General features: G+C 41.9%; 2 protein-coding genes across 2 annotated transcripts in view; one reads left to right on the forward strand and one right to left on the reverse strand.

The window, feature by feature from the left end:
- cUnh2orf42 (chromosome Un C2orf42 homolog) overlaps window positions 1-3,148 on the forward strand; it is a gene marked incomplete at both ends in the record, with an annotated part of 43,841 nt that extends 40,693 nt beyond the window's left edge. Inside the window, 2 exons of the mRNA XM_080743673.1 lie at window positions 531-756; window positions 2,862-3,148. Coding sequence (XP_080599799.1) covers window positions 531-756; window positions 2,862-3,148 — 513 coding nt within the window. The remainder of the gene's footprint in view (window positions 1-530; window positions 757-2,861) is intronic.
- Window positions 3,149-14,961: 11,813 nt separating this feature from the next.
- LOC308299289 (GTPase IMAP family member 6-like) overlaps window positions 14,962-21,307 on the reverse strand; it is a 7,307-nt gene continuing 961 nt past the window's right edge. Inside the window, exons 2-4 of the mRNA XM_080743034.1 lie at window positions 19,261-19,376; window positions 17,201-17,909; window positions 14,962-16,900 (exon numbers count right to left, since the gene is read on the reverse strand). Coding sequence (XP_080599160.1) covers window positions 16,728-16,900; window positions 17,201-17,909; window positions 19,261-19,376 — 998 coding nt within the window. The 3' untranslated portion in view covers window positions 14,962-16,727. The remainder of the gene's footprint in view (window positions 16,901-17,200; window positions 17,910-19,260; window positions 19,377-21,307) is intronic.

Consider the following 21,307-nt stretch of genomic DNA (forward strand, 5'->3'; position numbering starts at 1 on the left):
CGGTTCAAGTGGTTAAACAGGTATCTGAAAACTCAAATTGACATGAATCCAAAATACAATAATGATTGTGCTGTCAAACAATGCAACTATATGGAATCTATGAAAACGTTGTGGGGGGTCCCTGCTTCATCTCTCTCTCAACTGTGGAGTTTGCATGTTCTCCCTGTGTCACCTAGGGTAAAAAAGTACCCTCACAAAAACTTGCAGTTATCCTGGTCTCTGTACTGCCTCCCCCTGGCCAGCCGGGGCGCCTGATGGAGGGGAAAGGAACTGGTTGTAAAAAAACGTGTTCCTTCCATGCACTACGTCCTACCGGGGAAGCTCCCCCCTGTCAGGTGAAAAGAAGCGATTTGGACTCCTCATGATTAGAACGAAGCATGAGGTCAGTCCGTTGCTCTCCCCAGGTTGGCAGGGGGAGTGTAGCGCCCAGGATTACAATAGATAATTGGCACTGGGTGAAGAATGAGTTACAAAATCGTGTGAACGTTGAAGACCCCTGGTGTAATAATTATGTTGTCATGTTGGTGTAGATGCCTCTGGAAGTGACCCAGAGCTTTGTGAAGAACATGGACGGTTCCTACTCCCCGTTCCACCATCCAGAGCATCTAGACTGTCCTGCTGAGACACAGCATCCAGAGAGAACCACTGACCCACTGCGTCCAGACAGAACCACTGACCCACTGCATCCAGACGCCTCCAGAACAGACAGGCCTCTGGCCATCAGACCCATGGAGCTACGCACCTTCCTCAAAGTAGGTGAGTGTCTTCCAGAGCTTCTGGTGTTTGCTACGTGAAAGGATCCGGAAGGGAACCTGTTGTATGGCAGGGGAAGGCAACCCCTCTATAAGCCTCTATCATAGTCCAGGGTGAAGAGCTATCACCTCACCGCAGTGTAGTTTTCTAACTATCACCTAGGCTTACAGAGAGAGAAGAAAGCAGGGGCACTACTGGTATCCCTCAAACCACCGGTGCTCATTAAAGGGAATACAATGAGCAAAAGAGGAGGACAAAATGTGCCACAGAGGCACAAAAAATCCAGGTCCAGGCACTCAGGTAGATTTAAAAAGGCCAACCTCACCTGAAGGAGGCGTTTGCCGAAACATGTCGGTGTATTTATTATTTTAATGTTCTAGCCTATGAATAAATGGTAAATGGTGCATTTATATAGCGCTTTTATCCAAAGCGCTTTACAGAGATTGTGCACTACATTCACCCATTGCACGCACACATTCATACACCGGTGGCGGAGGAAACCATGCAAGGCACCAACCAGCTCACCGGGAGCAACGTGGGGTTCAGAGTCTTGCCCATGGACCCTTCGACATTAACTCAGGGGGAGCCCGGATTCGAACTGGGAACCCTTCAGGAACCCTTCGTGCTCTAATAACGGTTTCTCTACCCCTGAGCTATGCCGCCCCTGAATCAATGAAGACCTTTTATTTCTAAATCCACCTGAGTGCCTGGACCTGGATTCCTTTTTTGATCACCTAGGCTTTGTTAGACATTTTTAGGTGATAGTTAGAAAACTACACCGCTGTGAGGTGACAGCTCTTCACCTTGGACTATGATAGAGGCTTCAGGCACGGATGCCAACATTGGCACAGGGGAGGGTGATCACTGGCAAAAGTGTGAGATTTAAAAATCAAATGTTGTTTTTAACCTTGTCAATTAAATGAAGTCACCTAATTTGCAGCAAATTACATCCTGCACATAATTCTACATCTCTGAACTCGGAGTCGGGACATAGGTGGATTATTGCTCTAATGACTCTAACAATCATGTCCTGGCAATCAAAATATGTCATAATGTTTGATGGGGAGTCATTAAAATCTATGTTGACATGGCACACTGACTATCTAGAAAATGAAAACATGGCACTTCATTTCAAAAAGGTTGCTGACCCCTGATGTATGGGATGAGGAGGGTGTGGAAATCTGACATGATGGGAGTTGACGTCAAGAGGTGGCTGTTATAATAATATAATAATACACTTTATTTATATAGCACCGTTTTAAACGATGTTACACAGTGCTTAACAAGTTACAAGTAATGGCGATTAGCCAGGTCCTTTCCCTCTGTACTTTGCCTGCTCTTTTTCCCCTCTACACCAAACCTCTTTGCCGAAAATAGTAGATCTGCAAGCTCACAACGCCTCGCAGCAGGAGGCGTTGTGAGCTTGTAGATCTGCTGTTTTTTGGCTAAAGTTCTCAGAATATGGACGCTAGGATTCAAGTGGTTAATATAAAAAAGGAGAAAAAAAGGTTTCTACCCCACAAAGACTTGGAGGACCCCCTGTAGTAACTTTGAGGACCCCCCTAGAGCAGGGGTTTTCAAAGTGGGTGACGGGGCACCCTGGGGTGCCGTGACGGCAGTCCAGGGGTGCCGTGAGATAATTTGATAATATTTGGAATTTACAAAGTTATTTTCAGTCAGTTCTAACCAAAATGGCTATTATCTCAACGTTTTCCTCGCAACATAATCACTAAAATATCATTACTGTCAGGCAGAAACCTCTGTTGCACAAAACTAGTGAAAACAGCCGTTCTACAAGCACATCGTGAGGCGTTGTGTGCTTGTAGATCTGCTGTTTTCACTAGTTTAGTACATTTTGTAGATGATAAATAGAAAACGAACGGTTTTGGACATACAAGGTTTCCACCCGACAATGATGATATGCTATAAATATAAGGTGCTGGGAGTACAAATTATAATGTAGGGGTGCCTCGGATTAAAAAAAAATATTTATGGGGTGCCCTGAGACAAAAGAAAATGGGAACCCCTGCCCTAGGGAACCCTTGCTGTACTGTACATGAGATCTGCTCAGTGTGACAGAATCCTCTGAATCCTCTTTCCTTCCTCAGGAACCTTCACAGAGGATCAGAAGGAAGCCACTCCCTTTGTGATCGAGTGGATCCCAGACGTGCTCCCTCGCTCGCGGGTGGGAGAGCTGAGGATCCGCTTCCAGTTCGGACACCAGCAGAGCGGCGGTGGTGGTGGCGGCGGCCCGGCGGAACACGGCGGCGGCGGCGTGGTGGCATCGAACCCGAGGAGGAGCGGAGCGCAGCAGAGCAGCAGCAACAAGAGCCCAGTGGTCTCCATTCAACCTTCACACTCACAACCTGTTGAAGTTCTGCAAATTGTGCTCTAGATCAGGGGTTTTCAAGGATCAGGGTTTATGACTGTAAATAACGTTTTCATCCACGGCACCCCTTGACGTTTTAACCAATTCTTGAACCCCTGCATCCCTATTCTGGGGGGAAGGTTCACCGAAAATAGCCGATCTATAAGCTCACAACGCGTGGGGGGTGGCCAAAGCTGAGTGGTTAGTGAGCGTGGCTGGGGAGCCAGAGCCAATGGTTGTCCCTGGTACGATTCCCGGCCTGGCCAGCTATGTGTGGATGTGTCCCTGAGCAAGACTCTGAACCCCTAACTGCTCCCCTAACGCTGTAGAATCCAATGGCTGCTCACTGCTTCTAGTTGTTATTAGTCGGGGGCCTTAGGGAGATAGAATGGTAATTTCACGCTAATCAGTCTAAAAGCGCCACATTTTGCACAGATGTAGCCCAGGGCATGGTCTAATGATTTAGCTAGGGCGCCCGAGTTTGCGACCTTCGGGGTCGCCACAGCAGCCAAATCAAGTTGGCTCCCATTGGCGCCTTTAGACTGATTAGCGCGAAAAAACCATAAGGCCTCCGACTATATAGGATGGGTAAAATGCATAGGACAAATTTCACGCCTATGTGCAAATGTACTGTGACAAAAACACCCCAATGGGGCCCGTATTGTATTGTGACGCGTTGTGAGCTTGTAGAGCTGCTATTTTTGGTGAAGAGTGTTGGCCGTAGATGGAAAAAAGAACTCATCAAGTACAGTGAACATCAGGTCTGTTTTACTAAGCATAGTGGATAGTGATATTGATGAAGTCCCAATGTTGTCAGATTACTCTGCGGCGCCCCTGGACTGGCATCACGCCACCCACAGCACCCACCATGCTCTGGATCAGTGGATCTCAACCTGTGTGGGACAGGAGGACCCCCCCATGGTCCACACATGATTTTGGGGGAAGGGAGAGGGGGGTCCCCAGATGACAGTGAAGTGACAATGTAAGCCATTTGGAACTGAGGACTAGGGATGGGATGATACGCGATATTATCGTTTATCGCGATAAAAAACACTCACGATAATCGTATCGTGGAGATTTCATGTATCCTGATATCGTCCTCCGTCATGCACTGGGATCAATTCAGCTTTTATTTGCCGAGCTGCATATCCGGCACCACTTAAACCCTCTATAATTGGTAAAAGGTACTTATAATATACATATTTGATACAATCTTTTTGTTCACTCTCTATCAAACGTCTTTGCCAAAAAATAGGCGATCTACAAGCTCACAACGCATTGCAACACATTGTGAGCTTGTAGATCTGCAATTATTTTGGCAAATGTTCCGCCCCAGGATAATGGATTTCGATTATCGCGATAATATCGTAAATCGCGATTTCTTTTGTCACAATAATCGTGATGTGAGATTTTCATATCGTCCCATCCCTACGGAGGACCCGAATCTAAAAATGTCTTCTAAATCCTAACAGTTTTCTGAAACTATGTTTCTATATTAGTGGTTCTCAGACTTTTGTATTTGGCTGCGGACTCCCATCCAGATTGATATGTATTTGGCTGCGGACCCCCATCTCCAAAATCCCTGAAGAAGAAAAGATTTGAGTTAAAAATGTTCGCTTTAAAAGAAATTCATATTCAAAGATTTGCAGACATTTTCATGATTTTTTTTTTTTTTCAAAACTAGCAGATCTACAAGCTCATAGCACGGCACCGAGTGCCACGCTATGAGCTTGTAGATCTGCTATTTTTTTGAACAGCCAAAGTATAAAACAATGGTTAAAGTGGTTACAATGTAACCACACAGGTGCTTTCCAGGTCTTTATAGGTTTTAAGGAGAAATTAAAGAAAAAGGACCGTTAATGCACTAAAGTAATCAACACATTTTACTAAAAACTGGTCAAACGTTGGCTGAAAGGTCAAATAGCATAAGGAAGCAGAAATTGTGAAAATAAATATCTGTGGAAGCGACTCAGACTGAATGTGATGCCTCCACTCCCTACAGTTTGCCAGTTCAAATATGATTACTTTAGCCGGAAAAGTTTGAGAAACATTGCTCTAGATCAGTTGGTTCTCTAACTTTTTTCATGTCAAGGAGGACACCCCATTTAAATGCATGGCCACGGACCCCCATCTGAAAATGTGTTGTTCCAGGGACCCCCCCCCCCCCCCCCATACAAGATTTGCGATGTGTTCATTCAAACTGAACGTAACTATGTATTGCATTGTTAAAAGTTATTTTGTTTCTTTTGACCACAATGTGCTGTGAGCTTGTAGATCTGGGTGTGTCTGTGTTCTTTTTTGTTTTTATATTGAACCAATGCAGTTATTAACCAGAGCTTGTGAATAAATAATGTGGATACGTCGGAAAAGGGTTTTCATGACAAGTGATGGTTTTGGACACACAATGTCAACGACAAATAATACTTTAACCATCATCTTATTCTCTTCGAGACTGATATTTATGTTATTTAAAAAATAATAATAACAATAACTTATGAAAAAAAAAACACTTGGTCGTTTTTGGAAAGACAATATTGCTCTGGTACATAGGTCTATATTATAGGCCTACATTGGTTAATTTCATATTTTTTATAAAAGAATAAATCGGCCTATGTCCATGTTTAAATCACCTTCAGTAATGTATGGTAGGCTAATATAACGCCTATAGTGATCTAATTGTTCATTATAGTATTGTCTTGTTAGTTTGATTTATGCAAAGACTAAACAGAAAGATGAGAACATTGTCAAATTAGTTTGATTTATATTCATCAAACTAAACTGAAAGATCAAATAAACTAACAGGTTTTGGCTACAATAGCAGTGCTATTATACTCTAAGGCTGAGTTATTTTGGGATGTAATAAGATTTAAATTGTATATTATTTTTTATTAAAAGGGTTTTGAAATATTAAAGGTGTTGTGTTGGTGTTGCACTATTAAAAACACAGTCTTCTGCTATTGAATACGGGAAATAAAAGGTCTAAATGTATGTTTGTATTGTCATATTGTCCATTGTTATTACTTTGAATTAAGTAATTATAGTAGGCGTGAATGGAACCCAAACTTAACCCTAGCTGTCAAAAAATTGTCCTAGGGATTTTGAATTTCAAACTTTGTTAGATGTGTTGCTAGACACCTTTACAAACACATTGGTGAAGACATTTCTTGGTAAGGAATTTATTCACAGATGTGACATTATTCTGATAATACCCAGACTATAGGCTATAGGAATTAGGAACACAGGACTACTGGCTTTTATGAATTGCAGTGAAAATAACAAATTACATTTATACAAGTACTGTAGGCCTACTTAAAGGGGAAGACCACCCATTTTCAATATTGAACTATGTCATTAATATACCTTAGAGGAGTTGTGTGGAAATAGAAAAAAAAAAGTCCCCCCCCCCCTTCTGTGTTTCCTAGAACTGGAGGATTGATTTTGGGGTTTGTATTGTAAAGTACAACTAGATGACATCACACCGTTGTACAATACAAACCCCAAAATCAATCCTCCAGTTCTAGGCAACAAAGAAGGGGGGGAACTTTTTTCTATTTCCACACAACTCCTCTGAGGTATATTAATGACATAGTTCAATATTGAAAATGGGTGGTCGTCACCTTTAAGTACATGTTTTTATGCTTGAGCATTTCCAATTTTCAATACTTTTACTTCTATACTCCACCACATCTCAGAGGCAAATATTTTATTTTTTATTCCACTACAATTATTTGAAATATTTAGTTACCACCAGACCAGCTACTTTGAAGATTTTAATTATTATCACAAACCATACATTGACCCCTATTTAAACTCTGGCTATTTGAAAATAGTCGATCTACAAGCACACACCATGTCGCCACATAGTGTGCACTTGTAGATCTGCTACACACACACACACATATATATATATATATATATATATATATATATATATATATATATATATATATATATATATATATATATATATATTTGGGAAGAGTGGTAGATGTTTGGTAACCCATGTAATGGGAGTGTGGTTAGAAACACAAATAGGATAACAAACCTAATGGACAGAGGTGTAGTTGCATGTTGTTCCCACCAGAGGGCACAATACACACTACTCTTTATATTCAGAATTCTGCATCCTGTCCTGTAATGTTCACTTCCTGCCAGGTTGTTTTGAAGAGAAGAAGCTGTGAATAATTACTGGTAAGAAAAACACACAGAATAATGATGTATGCTTGATTAATTCCATAACACACTTCTTATACTTCTTATTGGAGTCCTGACCAAAGAGAAATCAATCAAGTTTAGTGTATACCACTAGGCCCAAACAAAGCCTGTTGTTGTTGCTATACTGCTAACATGTGGAATGCCCTAGCCGCAAATTGCAACACTAGATTTTTTATACTCGGATGAATCTAGGGTTGCAATACCTCCCATAGGGAGCCAATGCATCAAAACGTTATTTTGCTATGTGATTGTATTAAACGACGTTAAACTCACCAATATTGCGGCTCTATGGAAAGCTTGGAATTTCCTCTTGCTATCTGCAAAGTGTTTGTTTCTGAAAAATCCACCGTATAATTGTTATGATTTATTTTCTGTCAAGAAATCCGAGCAGACATGGTTTATTTTCTAAGTGTTGAACTTCGGAAGCGCTTGTCTTCTATAACGCCATGTCCCGCTGCCTCCTGCATTATGTGACATTTAGAACCAGGTGGTCACAGGACCGTTGAGGGATTTTCCACGAGCGCTTCCAAACTCCAGGACTTTGAAAAAATTATCACCTGAACCAAATTTCTTGGATAGAAAGTAACTCATAACATGTCTACTGTGAATTTTTCTGAAACAAACACTTTGCAGATAGAAAGAGTAAATTCCATGCTTTCCATAGAGCCACAATATTGGTGAGTTTGAAGTCGTTTAATACAATCAGATAGCAAAAAACTGTTTTGATGCATTGGCTCCCTATGGGAGGTATTGCAACCCTAGATTCATCCGATTATAAAAAAAATCTAGTGTTGCAATTTGCGGCTAGGAATGCCCTACCGAAGGCCTTAAAGGAGTGTAAATCCCTAACTTCCTTTAAAACCGCTCTGAAAAGCCACTTAAAGGCAGTGAAAACTGGTAACAGTAAACTTAGCCTGCATAGTACTTGCATAGTACTTATATATGTCTGTCATTCAATGTTATTAAGGAGTTAAAAAGGATCTCAATGAGCCATGAGATTTTCCTTTTAGCTGACTTTGTAGGAGTGAACTGTACTGTCATGAAACTTTGCCTTTTGGGATATTTATTTATTTACTACATTCGAGACCCATAGATATTGGTCTGTGTGACCCACAGATGGGTCCCGACCCAGTGTTTGGGAACCAATGTTCTAGAGCATGTGATATAGTTAATCATGCACAGTTATTTATGATTGTTGGAGGTGTTCCAAAATACTTAGTTAGAATACTGGTCTCTTTTGTTATGACCAGCAGATGCTTCAGGTCAACTGAAGCATTCCCTGTCAGTAATAAATAATAAGCAAGGTAATAAAATGCCAGTGTTGTCACAGAACAGCTTCATAGACTATGGGCTCTATTTTCCTCCATGCCTTAAAAGCCCAATTCACCTCTGGGACAACCAGATCTTATTTTATTGTTGTTTGGGACAAGATCAACACAACCTGGAGTTATTTTTTGTGTTCAATCTGTGTTTTGAGATATTTTACTATTTCAGCATGCTACAAAGCATCATTATGATGCATCAGATGATGCAATATCGTGTGTGTGTGTGTGTGTGTGTGTGTGTGTGTGTGTGTGTGTGTGTATATATATATATATATATATATATATATATATATATATATATATATATATATATATATAGTGCGTTTTTTACTATTTTTAGAACTGTTCAAATAGCTGATCTACAAGCTCACAATGTGTCTGTGTAAATTGGCTATTTGAAGTATTTTAAAATGTGTTTCAAAATAGTAAAAAACAAATGCAAAGAAGTTTATGGATAGGGGCATGTGTGCGTGTGTGGGTATCTGGAGTGATAATGGTTTTACATTGGACATGTATACATTGCTGTCTTTTATATGCTGTGCCGTCTTCTTTTAGCACACTGGCCAGACGTACTGTATGGAGAACCAAGATGACTGCAGGCTCCTCTGAGGACGAAGTAGAGAGAGTGGTAAGACTACACTTGTATAGTGTTTGATATGAAATCAAATCAAATGAATGGTTTGTCGCATGTGTTAGGCCAGGGGTCTTCAACGTTTTCAGGCCAAGGACCCCTTAGTTGAGAGAGAGATGAAGCAGCGACCCCCACAACCTTTTCATAGATTCCATATGGCTTCATCATTTGACAGCACAATCATCAGTGTATTCTGGATTCATGTCAGTGTCAACCGACATATACCGGTAGTTTAAGTGTACAGAGGGTATCTGCACATTTATAAAGTGACAATTTAAGTACCTCTTTTAGTACCTCTAAAATTACAAATTAAACATTGTCCGAAATTGTGAACATAGCCGATCTACATGCTCACAACGCCTCGCGTTTTGCGAGGCGTTGTGAGCATGTAGATCTGCTATTTTCAATAGTATTTTTGAGCGGTGGTCACACCGTCTCCTATACGTGGCCGTGTGTGTGGGTATCCGTCCGGCCGTCCGTGTATGTAGCCTCAAGCATGCAGTACCTTTTCTGACCACACATGTCAAGGGAGGGGCGCTGTTGTTCTCACACACACACACACACACACACACACACACACACACACACACACACACACACACACACAGGGGGGAAGGGTGGGTCAGCATGTGTGGTCAAGTATTATCATTATTATTAACAAACTGAATGTTTTAGGGTCAAATAAATTAGAGTGTGTGAAGAAACTACAGCATTGTAAAGCACACTAACCCGCTGCACCCACCCAGTAGTGCTGTTGCACAGCCTCCACGACCACCGCTCAGTTCACACGGGTGTGATTTTTTTTTTCAACTTCGACTTTCTCTGTGGGAGTCGACTTGTGTAATGAAGTCGACTGAGCCGACTTGTTGACCTTTTGTTAATGCCCTACTACGTATGTTGTTTAACCCATTAATTTAGACCGGGAACGCATCATTACTTTGACCATTATGTTATGCTGTAATATGCTAACTATAAACAAATAGCAGACAGTGCTGCGCTGTGAGCTTGTAGATCCACTATTTTTGATAAATGGTGAAAAAGTCTTTCAACATTTTGACCCGATTCTATAAATGTCTTCTACAGTATATCCTTCTTCTAAATCAGTCATTCTCATCTCTGACCTTTCCACGTCAAGGACCCCCGGAATTACATGAATTTGAAAATACAAAACATCAAGAAGAAGATTTGCAAAACATGTCACGATAATAAATAAAAAAAAGCTGATCTACATACAAGCTTGCAGCGAAAAATATCTGCTTTGTTGTAATAGTTAGATCATAAAATAATGTTCAAAGTGGTTCCAGGTCTTAAAGGGTTAACCTTTATGTGGATGACCTTTGACCCGTGGAAACAGCTGAATGGGTGCAACACTGGCTGTCTTGTGGGCAGGGGTGTCACACCAAATCCTGGGCCCTGGGTACAAGGATTCACTGCAGGCCCCCCATGAATGTTCTTCAGAGGGGGAACTGGGAACAGATTATTATTACACATTGTTGTGTGCTTTAACTATTGAAAAACAGCAGATATACAAGCTCACAGGTGCCTCGCTGTGAGCTTGTATATCTGCTAGTTTTGAAAAATCTTGAAAATTTGTGCAAGTCTTTAAATGTTTTTATGTCATTGGTGCTCAAACGTTCATGTGAAGGACCCCCAAAATGATATGTATTTGGCTACAGACCCCCATCTTAAAATATTTAGTTCCAGGGACCCCCAGAAGTAGTGTCCGACCGATATATGGGCCGATATGGCCTTATTTGGTCATATCGGATCATATCGTATCGGTGATATATCCGCCCGACATGAAAACAATAGTATACGCAAAGCAGTATAAGCAATGGACATTGCTAATGTGTGATGATATTTTGTCCAGCAGAGATCCATGGAATGGAATAACTGGAATGATAATGCTTTTACGCAAATTATATTTTATACATTTATACATTGCTGCCTTTTAGCGACCGTCAGTCTGTCTGTCTGTCTGTGTGGGTAACACTTGGTTTGATCTTATTATAAGACATCGCTCTGAGATCACTGTGATGTCAGGGTATCCACACTAACAGAATCCCTTTTATGCCCATATATGGAGATCAAAATAACACCAGTAAGACTCCCTAATCGGGAGATAAGCGACCGTAGGTCACTTATCTCCACAAATGGGGCAAAAATTTGTTTTTCCAAAATCTTCCTGAGCCATGTTCATGACATGAGTGTAGACATGCTGTGTAGTGATTTCCGTGATTTTAGGGCAAAATCTGTAGGAGCAGTGTCCAAAAATGTGTTTGTAAAAATCGGCCTGAAGGTGGCGCTATATGGGACAGATTCATGTTGATGGGATGAGTGTAGACATACTGTGTAGCGATTTTCGTGATTTTAGGGCAAAAACTGTAGGAGCAGTGTCCAAAAATGTGTTTTAAAAATCGGCCTGCAGGTGGCGCTAGAAGAGGGCCATGTGAGAAATGAGGGGTGGGGTCTCCGCGTTGCCTAGGCGGACGAATAGGTACCGGCCCCGGCTCTCGCGGACGCTCCTAGCCCGAGTTACGGCATTTTATGTGAACTGCAGTGGAGGGGGTCCTCCACTGGGGGCGTCACCACTTTTGCATCCGTTCTGGAGCACGAGGAGTGGGTGGTCCCCAGGAATTCCCCGTGAGCAGCCCCGTTGGGGTGGTCATTTTGTAATTTTTGCACATGTGCTCATTTTTTACACTTGGGGGTCCCCGAGGGAGCTGGGGGTCCCTGGAGCTGGGGGGGTCCTTGGAGGTTGTAGTTTGGCAGGTAAGGAGTGTGTGTGCAAAATGTGGCATGGATCGGGGCAACGGTTGTGGAGTTATGAGCAGGCCAAAAGTGTGACGTGTGAGGTGTGACGGACTGACTGACTTGGGGGTCCCCGAGGGAGCTGGGGGTCCCTGGAGCTCCGGGGGTCCTTGGAGGTTGTAGTTTGGCAGGTAAGGAGTGTGTGTGCAAAATCTGGCATGGATCGGGGCAACGGTTGCGGAGATATGAGCAGGGCAAAAGTGTGACGGACAGACGGACACCTGGTGGAGCTTTCTGTAGTAAGTGCGACCTACGGTCGCAATAAATAAAAGGGTTTTTGTGGTTCCCCTAACAGGACTTCATAATGGGAATGCCCATATATGGAGGCCCTTTAGGGCGAGTTTTTTTTTTTCCACCTTTAGGCGTCTTACTAGTATATTATGTGCCGAAAGGGAACAGTATAATTTAATATTCTTTCACTTTGTGCAGATTGTGTTTTTGACCACCCAGGGAGTGTGGATGGTGGTGGAAGGGGTGTGGCCAGCCGTAGGACCCGCCCACAGAGGATCATGTGACCTGATGTTTCATCCATACGGGTAAGACCCTGAGTAGAAGTCCCCCTCCTCCACACACACTCACACACATAGACATAGAAATGTAGACGCCTCCTACGGCTCTGGGGTGTTGGTAAAAAAGTACTGGCAATTCATGAACATGGCGGGTAAGGGAGGTCAGCAAGTCAGATCTGTAACTTCGGGAACGTATTCCCCGGAGTCATTGCGGTTTGACTGACTCCCTGCCCTAGATTATCGACCCCGTCTCTAGGCGGGGTCAACAACTTGGTCGGCCGGTCGGCCTGAGGTTCTGATGAAGGGTAATCTGAACCTCCCCGTGCTCTGATGGCTTAGCCCTGTCGGCAAACCCACCTTGGGTGGGCACCGGCAGTTTGCAGCCACATGTCGCGTGGGGGGGGAGAGTATCACCTAACTGAAGTCCAACGGGTGCGGCCGGATGTTGCCTTTCCGTGTTTGGAGCCCTTTCGGGCCATGTGATGTGAGCGCAGAGCTCGCATCGCATCATTGGTGTCCTAAACCGTGTGTTAATTGTGCTTTGGAGGGAATCCTCCAGCCTCCCACTCGCGCTGAGCGGACAGGGGTTGGAGTGTTGAGGAGTATGGCTGGTGGAGTGGTTGAGGCGCTGACACTCGAAGTGCACATTGAACTAGGGTCCTCCCGTCTCCTTCTGGGGGCGGGGGATCTCAGGTTTTGTTTGAGCCATACCCCTTTGCGGGCAGAGTGAGGCATAACGTCCCCTGACGACTTCCGGGTCAGACGGGGAGCCGCATCCACAAAGCCAGCCATGCGAGGGCCCCCTCGCATGGCATGCGCCATGTGTCGGGCATTCCCTCTCCTCGTTCAAGTTTCTTGTTCCCCTCTGCAACAGTGACGCACGGGAAGAGTCCCTTGGCCTTCTTTTTCACGTGGAGCGGTCCACGTGGATTTGGGATGGGGGTCATGGGACTGAGGAGTACGGCTGATGGGAGGAACGAGGTGCCAAGCACTCGAAGTGCACATTGCGTTAGGGTCCGCCGTCCCTGAGGCGGGGGATCTCAGACGTTGTCTGTGCCGTGCCCCCTCTAGTGGGTAAGAGTGTGGCCTAATGTTCCCCGTAAAGCTCTCGGGCCAGGGTGAAGGTTCCGCCCAAACGGGACGCCGCGTTCAGAAGTCAGCCGTGCGAGGACCCCCTCCTGGGGACAACCTCTCCTCGAACAGTGCAACCTTCGGGTCACACAGGGGCCTATGGCCATATTTGAGGGATTGTCTATAGCTTCGCTATCTTACTGTGGGGGAGTTGTCTCAGGGACCAACTCCCCCAAGCCACGATGGTAGCAGTCAGTAAGTCAATCCTGTCGCCCGGTTCGAAAAACCATCACGAGTCAGTCCCAACCCGCAGACTCTCACCCTCGGGTGAATTGAAGGAATTGACGGAAAACCCCAGTGTCTGTGGCGGTAACAGGGTAATTCCTCATTAGTTAATGAACATTAATGTTAACATAAACATTAATGTTAATGCATATCATTATGATGTCACAATAACATGAACATTAATGTTAATGCATATCATTATCATGTCACAGTAACGTGAACATTAATGTTAACATGAACATGAACATTAATGTTAAAGGAATAGGTCACCCTTAAAATGTTTTTTTTTTTTTTTCTTTTTTCATTGATTCCGGATGGAGACCCAAATGCATTTGGGTCCCCATCCGGAATCAATGGGGGTACATTTATTGTAATCACATTTTTGTCTTAGGAATTTTTAGAAAAAAAAAAAAAATATGCATATCATTTTAATGACATAATGTCATTATAATGTCATTCTAGGTGAGCATCTTCACAGACTAAATGTCTGCTTTAATCCAGATGATCAGAGGCAGGAGGCCATTTCACCTGAATCCAACATGTTTACTAGAAAGGTTGTTTTTGTTTGTTTATCAGATTATTTCATTGGAACTGAATGTAAATCCATGTCATAGACATTGTGTAAATAAGATGCTGAATGACACTTCTTTTACCCTGTTCACAAAGACACACAAATAAAATCACTTCATTTTAATTGCTCTGTTTTCATCACTCTTTGTTTCCCCAACACCAGACAGTTACATTAAAAGACTTAAAACACTACTTTGTTCTACCAATTAACTTTGTTCTATCAATTAACTTTGTTCTATCAATTAACTTTGTTCTATCAATTAACTTTGTTCTTCCAATTATCTTTGTTCTACCAATTAACACCACTTAACTTTGTTCTACCAATTAACTCTGTTTTACCAAGTAACTTTGTTCTATCAATTAACTTTGTTCTACCAATTAACTTTGTTCTACCAATTAACTTTGTTCTAGCAATTATCTTTGTTCTACCAATTATTCACCCCTCCTTGAAGCCTTGAATGTGTTGAGATTGTGTTTATTTAATTAATAAATTCATAATTATAACTCCAAATACATCTCCCAGTGTAATCACCTACAACTATCTAGAAAAAAATGACCTTATTTAAAAGATATGCCATGAAGAATTATGTGTATTTGAAGCCCTGCATTGGCTTTTTCAGCCAGCAGGTGTCATGGCAACAACATGAGACCAAAATACTTGATTGATTGGTTGATGATTGATTGAATATTTTATTAACAGTTTTCAAAGACAAGCACAGTAAAGTACAATTCAATACAAGGTCTGTTAGGAGGATTTTAAACCCATGAAACACTATGGCTTGTTTCCATCGGGGTCCTTTGGACTCAATTCATCTAAACTCTTAACTCATACAGTGCCAGGCGACTTTTAGAGCAACTTTCTCACTATGGAGTTCCCTGCCAAGCGACTTTGGGCGACTTTTACTTTTTTTTTGGACCCAATTAAATCTAGTAAACATGATTTCAATCGCGATTTTGCATGTTCCACCCCCCATACAACCCCATCTTTCAAACATGGCAGCCATTTTTGTTTACATCTGAAGAAAACATTATGGCTGATAAATCATGAATGCCTGAACGGATTTCCAATCTTTTTTTTTTGTTTGAAAGCTGTGAACAGCCTGCACAAACATGGTGCATGATCTGTGCATGGGCATGCATGATCTGTGCACTATAAATTACATGGGAGTCTATGGAGGCTTCTGGCACTAGTGCCACTCGAGGGGCATTTTAAATTGGCAGTAAGTGAGTTAATGACAGACAAATATATAATACTACTGTATGCAGAAAAGGGAAAAAAAGAAAAGAAAACATCAAATAAACAGGTAAAAAAAAAATCGAGAATGGAAAAATGTACAGTATAACGTTTGGGGAAGTGGGGTGTATATAATTGTCCTGCTTATGTTTTTAAAACACATACTGTAGAATACATTTCAGGTTTTATTTTCTTTGGTTCATGTTGTTATGTTTTTATCCTGCTTTAGTCTGGTCTTGACCAGGTGTCACTTTGTAAATGACGTCATTGTGACTGTGATAAAAGTTCTTAAATCGACATGAATCTGATGGATTTACATTTTACAGACGGTCAGAATAATGATTTAAACATCAATGTTATGACATGTATGTTAATATGAGGTTTTGGCATGATTCATACTTTAGTTTTTTTGTTAATCATTGCATTATTATGATTTTATTTTGCTGTGCTTTCTAATTATTTTCTGTGCGCTTGTCTCTTCACTTGTCTGTGGATGGAGTCAGTTTTCTACCAAAGTCCAAAGTTCCAAAGTACTCGAATAATTACTTACTTACTACTACTGAATTGATTATGTCATATACTTTATTATATTAATAACTTTATTATATTATAATTATGCTTGATAATCATAGATTAGAGAGATCACTAATGAGCTAACGAGCACTTGACACCTTTATGGCCCAATCAATTACCTCAGTGCACAACCCCTTTGACGTTCAAAGGGAGCAATTAAGAGCTCTGGCTGAGCTCCCCCTGACAACAACCTCCCTCCAAGGGATGAATGTCAACATAAACAGTGGAACAGAACCAGAATACAGCCAGGGGGATGTGAAACACCCCAGCACAATAATATAGTGACTGATAAAGGGAAATACTGCTAAACAATGTATATACATATACATTAAAATAGTCTTAAAGTTACCTATAGTTTCCCTTTAATTGTCTGGTTTCATATCTATGAATCATCTTCATCTCTCACACTCATCACATCAAGCTGGCTGGCAACTTCACTTTCATATCCTGAAGAGGACGCCATTGGTCCATGGTGTCTCTTCATCAGCCAATCAATAACGTTGTCAGGTGACCAGCAGTATGAACTTCCTGCTTCAGATGGAGTTCCACCACTCACTGCAACACAAGACAACACACAACAATATACTGATTATTACTGTTATCAATATTAATATACCACCACTCACTGTGTGTGTGTGTGTGTGTGTGTGTGTGTGTGTGTGTGTGTGTGTGTGTGTGTGTGTGTGTGTGTGTGTGTGTGTGTGTGTGTGTGTGTGTGTGTGTGTGTGTGTGTGTGTGAGTGAGTGAGTGTATGCGCGTGTGTGTGTGTGTGATGAAGCAATGTTACATTTACTGTACAAAAATCACTATTAAATGATCACATTGAAGTGTGTAATCACATCAATTGATACTCACAGCTTGGAGGAATCCAGTCGATGCTCTGCCGTCTCCTGACAGCTGGCAGGGTTGGTTCTTCTGGCTCCTTCACCACAAACTTCAACACCCTGTCTATCATCTCATCCTCTCTCCTTCTACCTTCCTCCTTCCATTCTTCTTCTCGTCTGTTCCATTCTTCAGCAGTAAATGTTAGCTTTGTCTCATGTCCCTCCCTGAGGTGTCCTGTGTCTCTGACAGACCTGTCTTCTCTGGAGTCTGACGGTCCAAAGTGTCCTCTGTTCCTCGTCACCATGTCTTCTACTTTCTCCATCAGCTCTTTTACCTCTGAGATGTCCTTCTTGGCACAGTCTAGAACCTGGTACCTGTAGCCACATTTCTCCAGGATCCACCTCAGAGGTTCTCCTTCAGACTCTATGTACTCCTCAACACGTCTCTCTCCCAGCCACCATCCTGTGGTGAACAGAACCAGAGCGTGTCTCCAGACTCTGTCCCCCAGCAGCTCCATGTGTTCCTCCACTGATCTCCTGTCAGCTTCAGAGAAACTCCACCAGACAGGAACATTGACCAGGACAGCATGGGGTCCAGGAGAACACAGAGTCACACCGTGTAGAAGGACATCTTTGATCTTCTGTGATGGAGGTGTAGTCGACCAGTCTGGACAGATCACCACACTCACATTTCTGTCAGCAACTCGTCTCTGTTGTCTGACACATTCTGTCAGTAAAGTCTGGAATATGAGGTTTACTGTATGATAGTTATTAAGTGTCATACATGTAACTAAGGTTTAAAGACAAAGCATAATTTAAATTATTATTCTGTCCTAAATAAAGAAACCCCCCCACCCCCACCCACACACACACTTTGTCTAATAGCACCACAGTAACACACATTAAATAAACTGTAATTAACTAAATAGAATAATTAGACCTAACAGTATCTGAAGCGTACAGAGAATGACAAGAACCCGCAAAAAGGCCGATCTACAAGCTTACAACACGCTTGGCTGCAAAGCAATGCATTGGCCCACCTGGTGCTGCCTCTATATAAGGGGCTACTGGGCCATTTTCACACTCTCTCACCGGGCTCCAGCATTGGGAGCACACTAACCCTTTTTCTCTTTTGTTTCAGTTTAAGTATGATTTGAACACCCACACATGTTACACTCATCCACACACTTGCATACATCACTGATACTACTGACTTCCATAATGTTCTATGATTTTGTTGTTAAGTTTGTTTATTAACACTTCGCCAGCCGAAATAGAATGGTTGTTGGTAGATTAGCCGTGACATTTCTATTATTGTATTATGATCTGAGACATAATATTATGTTTATAAACATGAGCCCGCCACCCCTCCTTCTTGAACCGCGCCGTTGTTTTTTTCTTTTTTTTCAATCCCCCGGTCATTTGCTCACCATAAATATCTGGATCTCCATCGGGATAAAGTGGAGGTTTAGGCCGAGGCATCGTCTCCCCGTCCGTTTCGCGTGCGCAATCCGTGTGCATATAATCCAAGCATATGGTCCAGGTATGACTGAACGGTCGTGAGCATTTTGGCTAGCTTAGCCCTTAGCACTCCAGCTATGCTAATGTAATCGTCTAAACAGTAAACGGACAGCAGCAAGGAAGCCTGAAGAAGGAAAGGACCTGACGTCACTTCTGCTTCATGTCAGAGCAGCCATGAGCTATCGATGGACGAGTGGTGACTAGGGAAGGTTAGACGATCGCCGATTTTCGGATAAAAATCAATTATTTCGTTTTTAATGACCCAGTACGGTAAAAGACGGCGCGGCTGAGACTCCTTGCTCAGATGTCCGGTATATTCCGGTTTTAATATTAAGGGGCTCCCCGTGGCTTGGAAAGGGTAAAGGGTTAGCTAATAAAATAATTGAAAAATGTTCTGGTTTGTGTGAGCTTCCTCTCTGTTACAAATTGAGCTGTTTGTAACAGTCACATGGTTGCTCAATCATTCATGACATCATACTTTCACATAATCGTCATAAAACATTGATATTTGATCTATTTATGACTTTGAGGTCATTCATTAAAACATGAAGTTCATATAATATTACTCACCGTCACCTTCCATGGAAACACTTCCTCCTGCAGTATGATACATCCAGCCCAACTCCTCGTACCCTGGTCTCCTCCAACCACCATCAGCCTCACATCTGGTAGACTCTGATGTTCTCCTGACACACACACACACACACACACACACACACACACACACACACACACACCCCCCCCCCCCCCCCCCCCACACACACACACACTAAATTAGTTCTCTATTTAGATGGGTGGGTGACGTGACGTAACGTTTTCGCTGTCCTCGGTGTCAAACATGTATAAATAAAAAATATATTTGTCAAAAACCTTCTGAATATTGTGCAGGACATTAAGCTTTATGTGAACTTACTCAAGATTAAAACATTTCATTCCTCATTTCTTCAGAATTTTCAACCAAACATGGCAAAACTCATATGGTGTGACTGTCCTGACCTTGTTTCTCAAAGTGGGAACTTGAATAAAACTAAGAAAAAGAATTGCTAAAAATCATTTGAAAATGAATTTAGGCAAAAAAAAATGTCTATTTGTGAGCCTATATCTTTTCAAAGTCAAAGCATAATGTTTTCAGTCATTTCTGATCAAAAACATTTTGTCCCCCAAACCAAAATCATTTGGTGTGACACTAGTTTGGAAAAATTAAACAGGCAATTATTTGGACACCTATTGGCTAGAGAGGTCCTTCTTCTGTAAGGCTATTCAGCACTCCCAGCACAACTGCAAGACAGGTGTCTGAGGTGAGTTATGATTTTAACATTTTCATGAAATGCCATCTTGTTGAAACTTTGACAAGTGCACCACTTCTGGATGTCTGTTGGTGTGACACCTTTTCATTAAAAAAAGCTTAAGTTATTTGAAGTTTTGGTCATAATTCCATGTAGATCTAGGTTGCTTTGTTATAGCTAGCATGTTGTTAGCATGCTAATGTGTACCTAGTAGCCTCAAGGTAAACCTAAATGCAGAAAACGTAATATGGTGTGACACTTAATCATAATGGTGTGACATGTCTGCTTGTCACGCCATATGACTTGATTGTCACACCATATGATATATACTGTATTTAACTACAGATATAACAATAAAGAACAAAGTCCCATGTTTCTATTGTACATTTAAACATTTTTTTAAAACTTTTTTACATAAAATGTAATTTAGCTTAATTCAGTGATACTTCAAATTCATCAGACAGAGCAGAAACCCCTTCCCAGAAACCTTAACATATTGTTTCAATCTAAACAATATTTTCTCTTTGTCTTAAACTATACATTCCATTTTCTTTGGTCAGCTGGAACATGACAAGTGCTGAGAGAACGAGAAAGTACAGGGAGAAACTAAACAATGACCTAGCAAGGAGAGAGGAGACAAAGGGGCGAGACTGCATTCTCTACGAAGAGCAGGAGGTTGTCTGTGGCATAGCAGAACCGCAACAAGGCAGCCGGTTTGCTACCCTCATGTACAATACAATACATGTACAATACAGTCTAAATGTATAATCTAATCTGATCTAATACTTTTGTACTTTCACTCACTGGACTGGACAGTGTTAAGGTAGGACCCGAGACAAAACTAGCGAAAATAGCTGATCTACAGGCTCTCAACGCGTTGTGCTGCGAGAGCTTGTAGATCAGCTATTTTCGGAGTTGCGCAACTCAGCACTCTTTAGCTAGTGGAGATGTGGTGTAACGTCATGATTCCTAAATACATTTGTTCAACACAAAATGCTGTGTTCAAGTTCAGGAGACTTCGGAAACAAGCAATTCACCTGAATGCTGAGTTCTGTTTCCACTAATTGGTGTTAATAAAATGTTGCCTTGGCTCCCAGTGTGGCTATGCACCTTATTGTCTCTTTAGGATCCTTCTGCCGTGGGCTGGCAGGAAAAAAATATACAGATTTAATTGATTTTCACAGAACTATAGTGGATCACAGGTTAGTTATGATAAAGGACTTTGATAAAGTGAGTAACTTAAGAAAGATGTACTCAAATTTCATTTTATGAACAATTATTTTCATGTCACACCATATGACGATTTTTTTACAACAAACGGCTGAATAAAG

The sequence above is a fragment of the Nannobrachium achirus genome (genome assembly GCF_963921795.1).
Source record: "Nannobrachium achirus genome assembly, chromosome: 15".
NCBI classification, from domain to species: Eukaryota; Metazoa; Chordata; class Actinopteri; order Myctophiformes; family Myctophidae; genus Nannobrachium; species Nannobrachium achirus.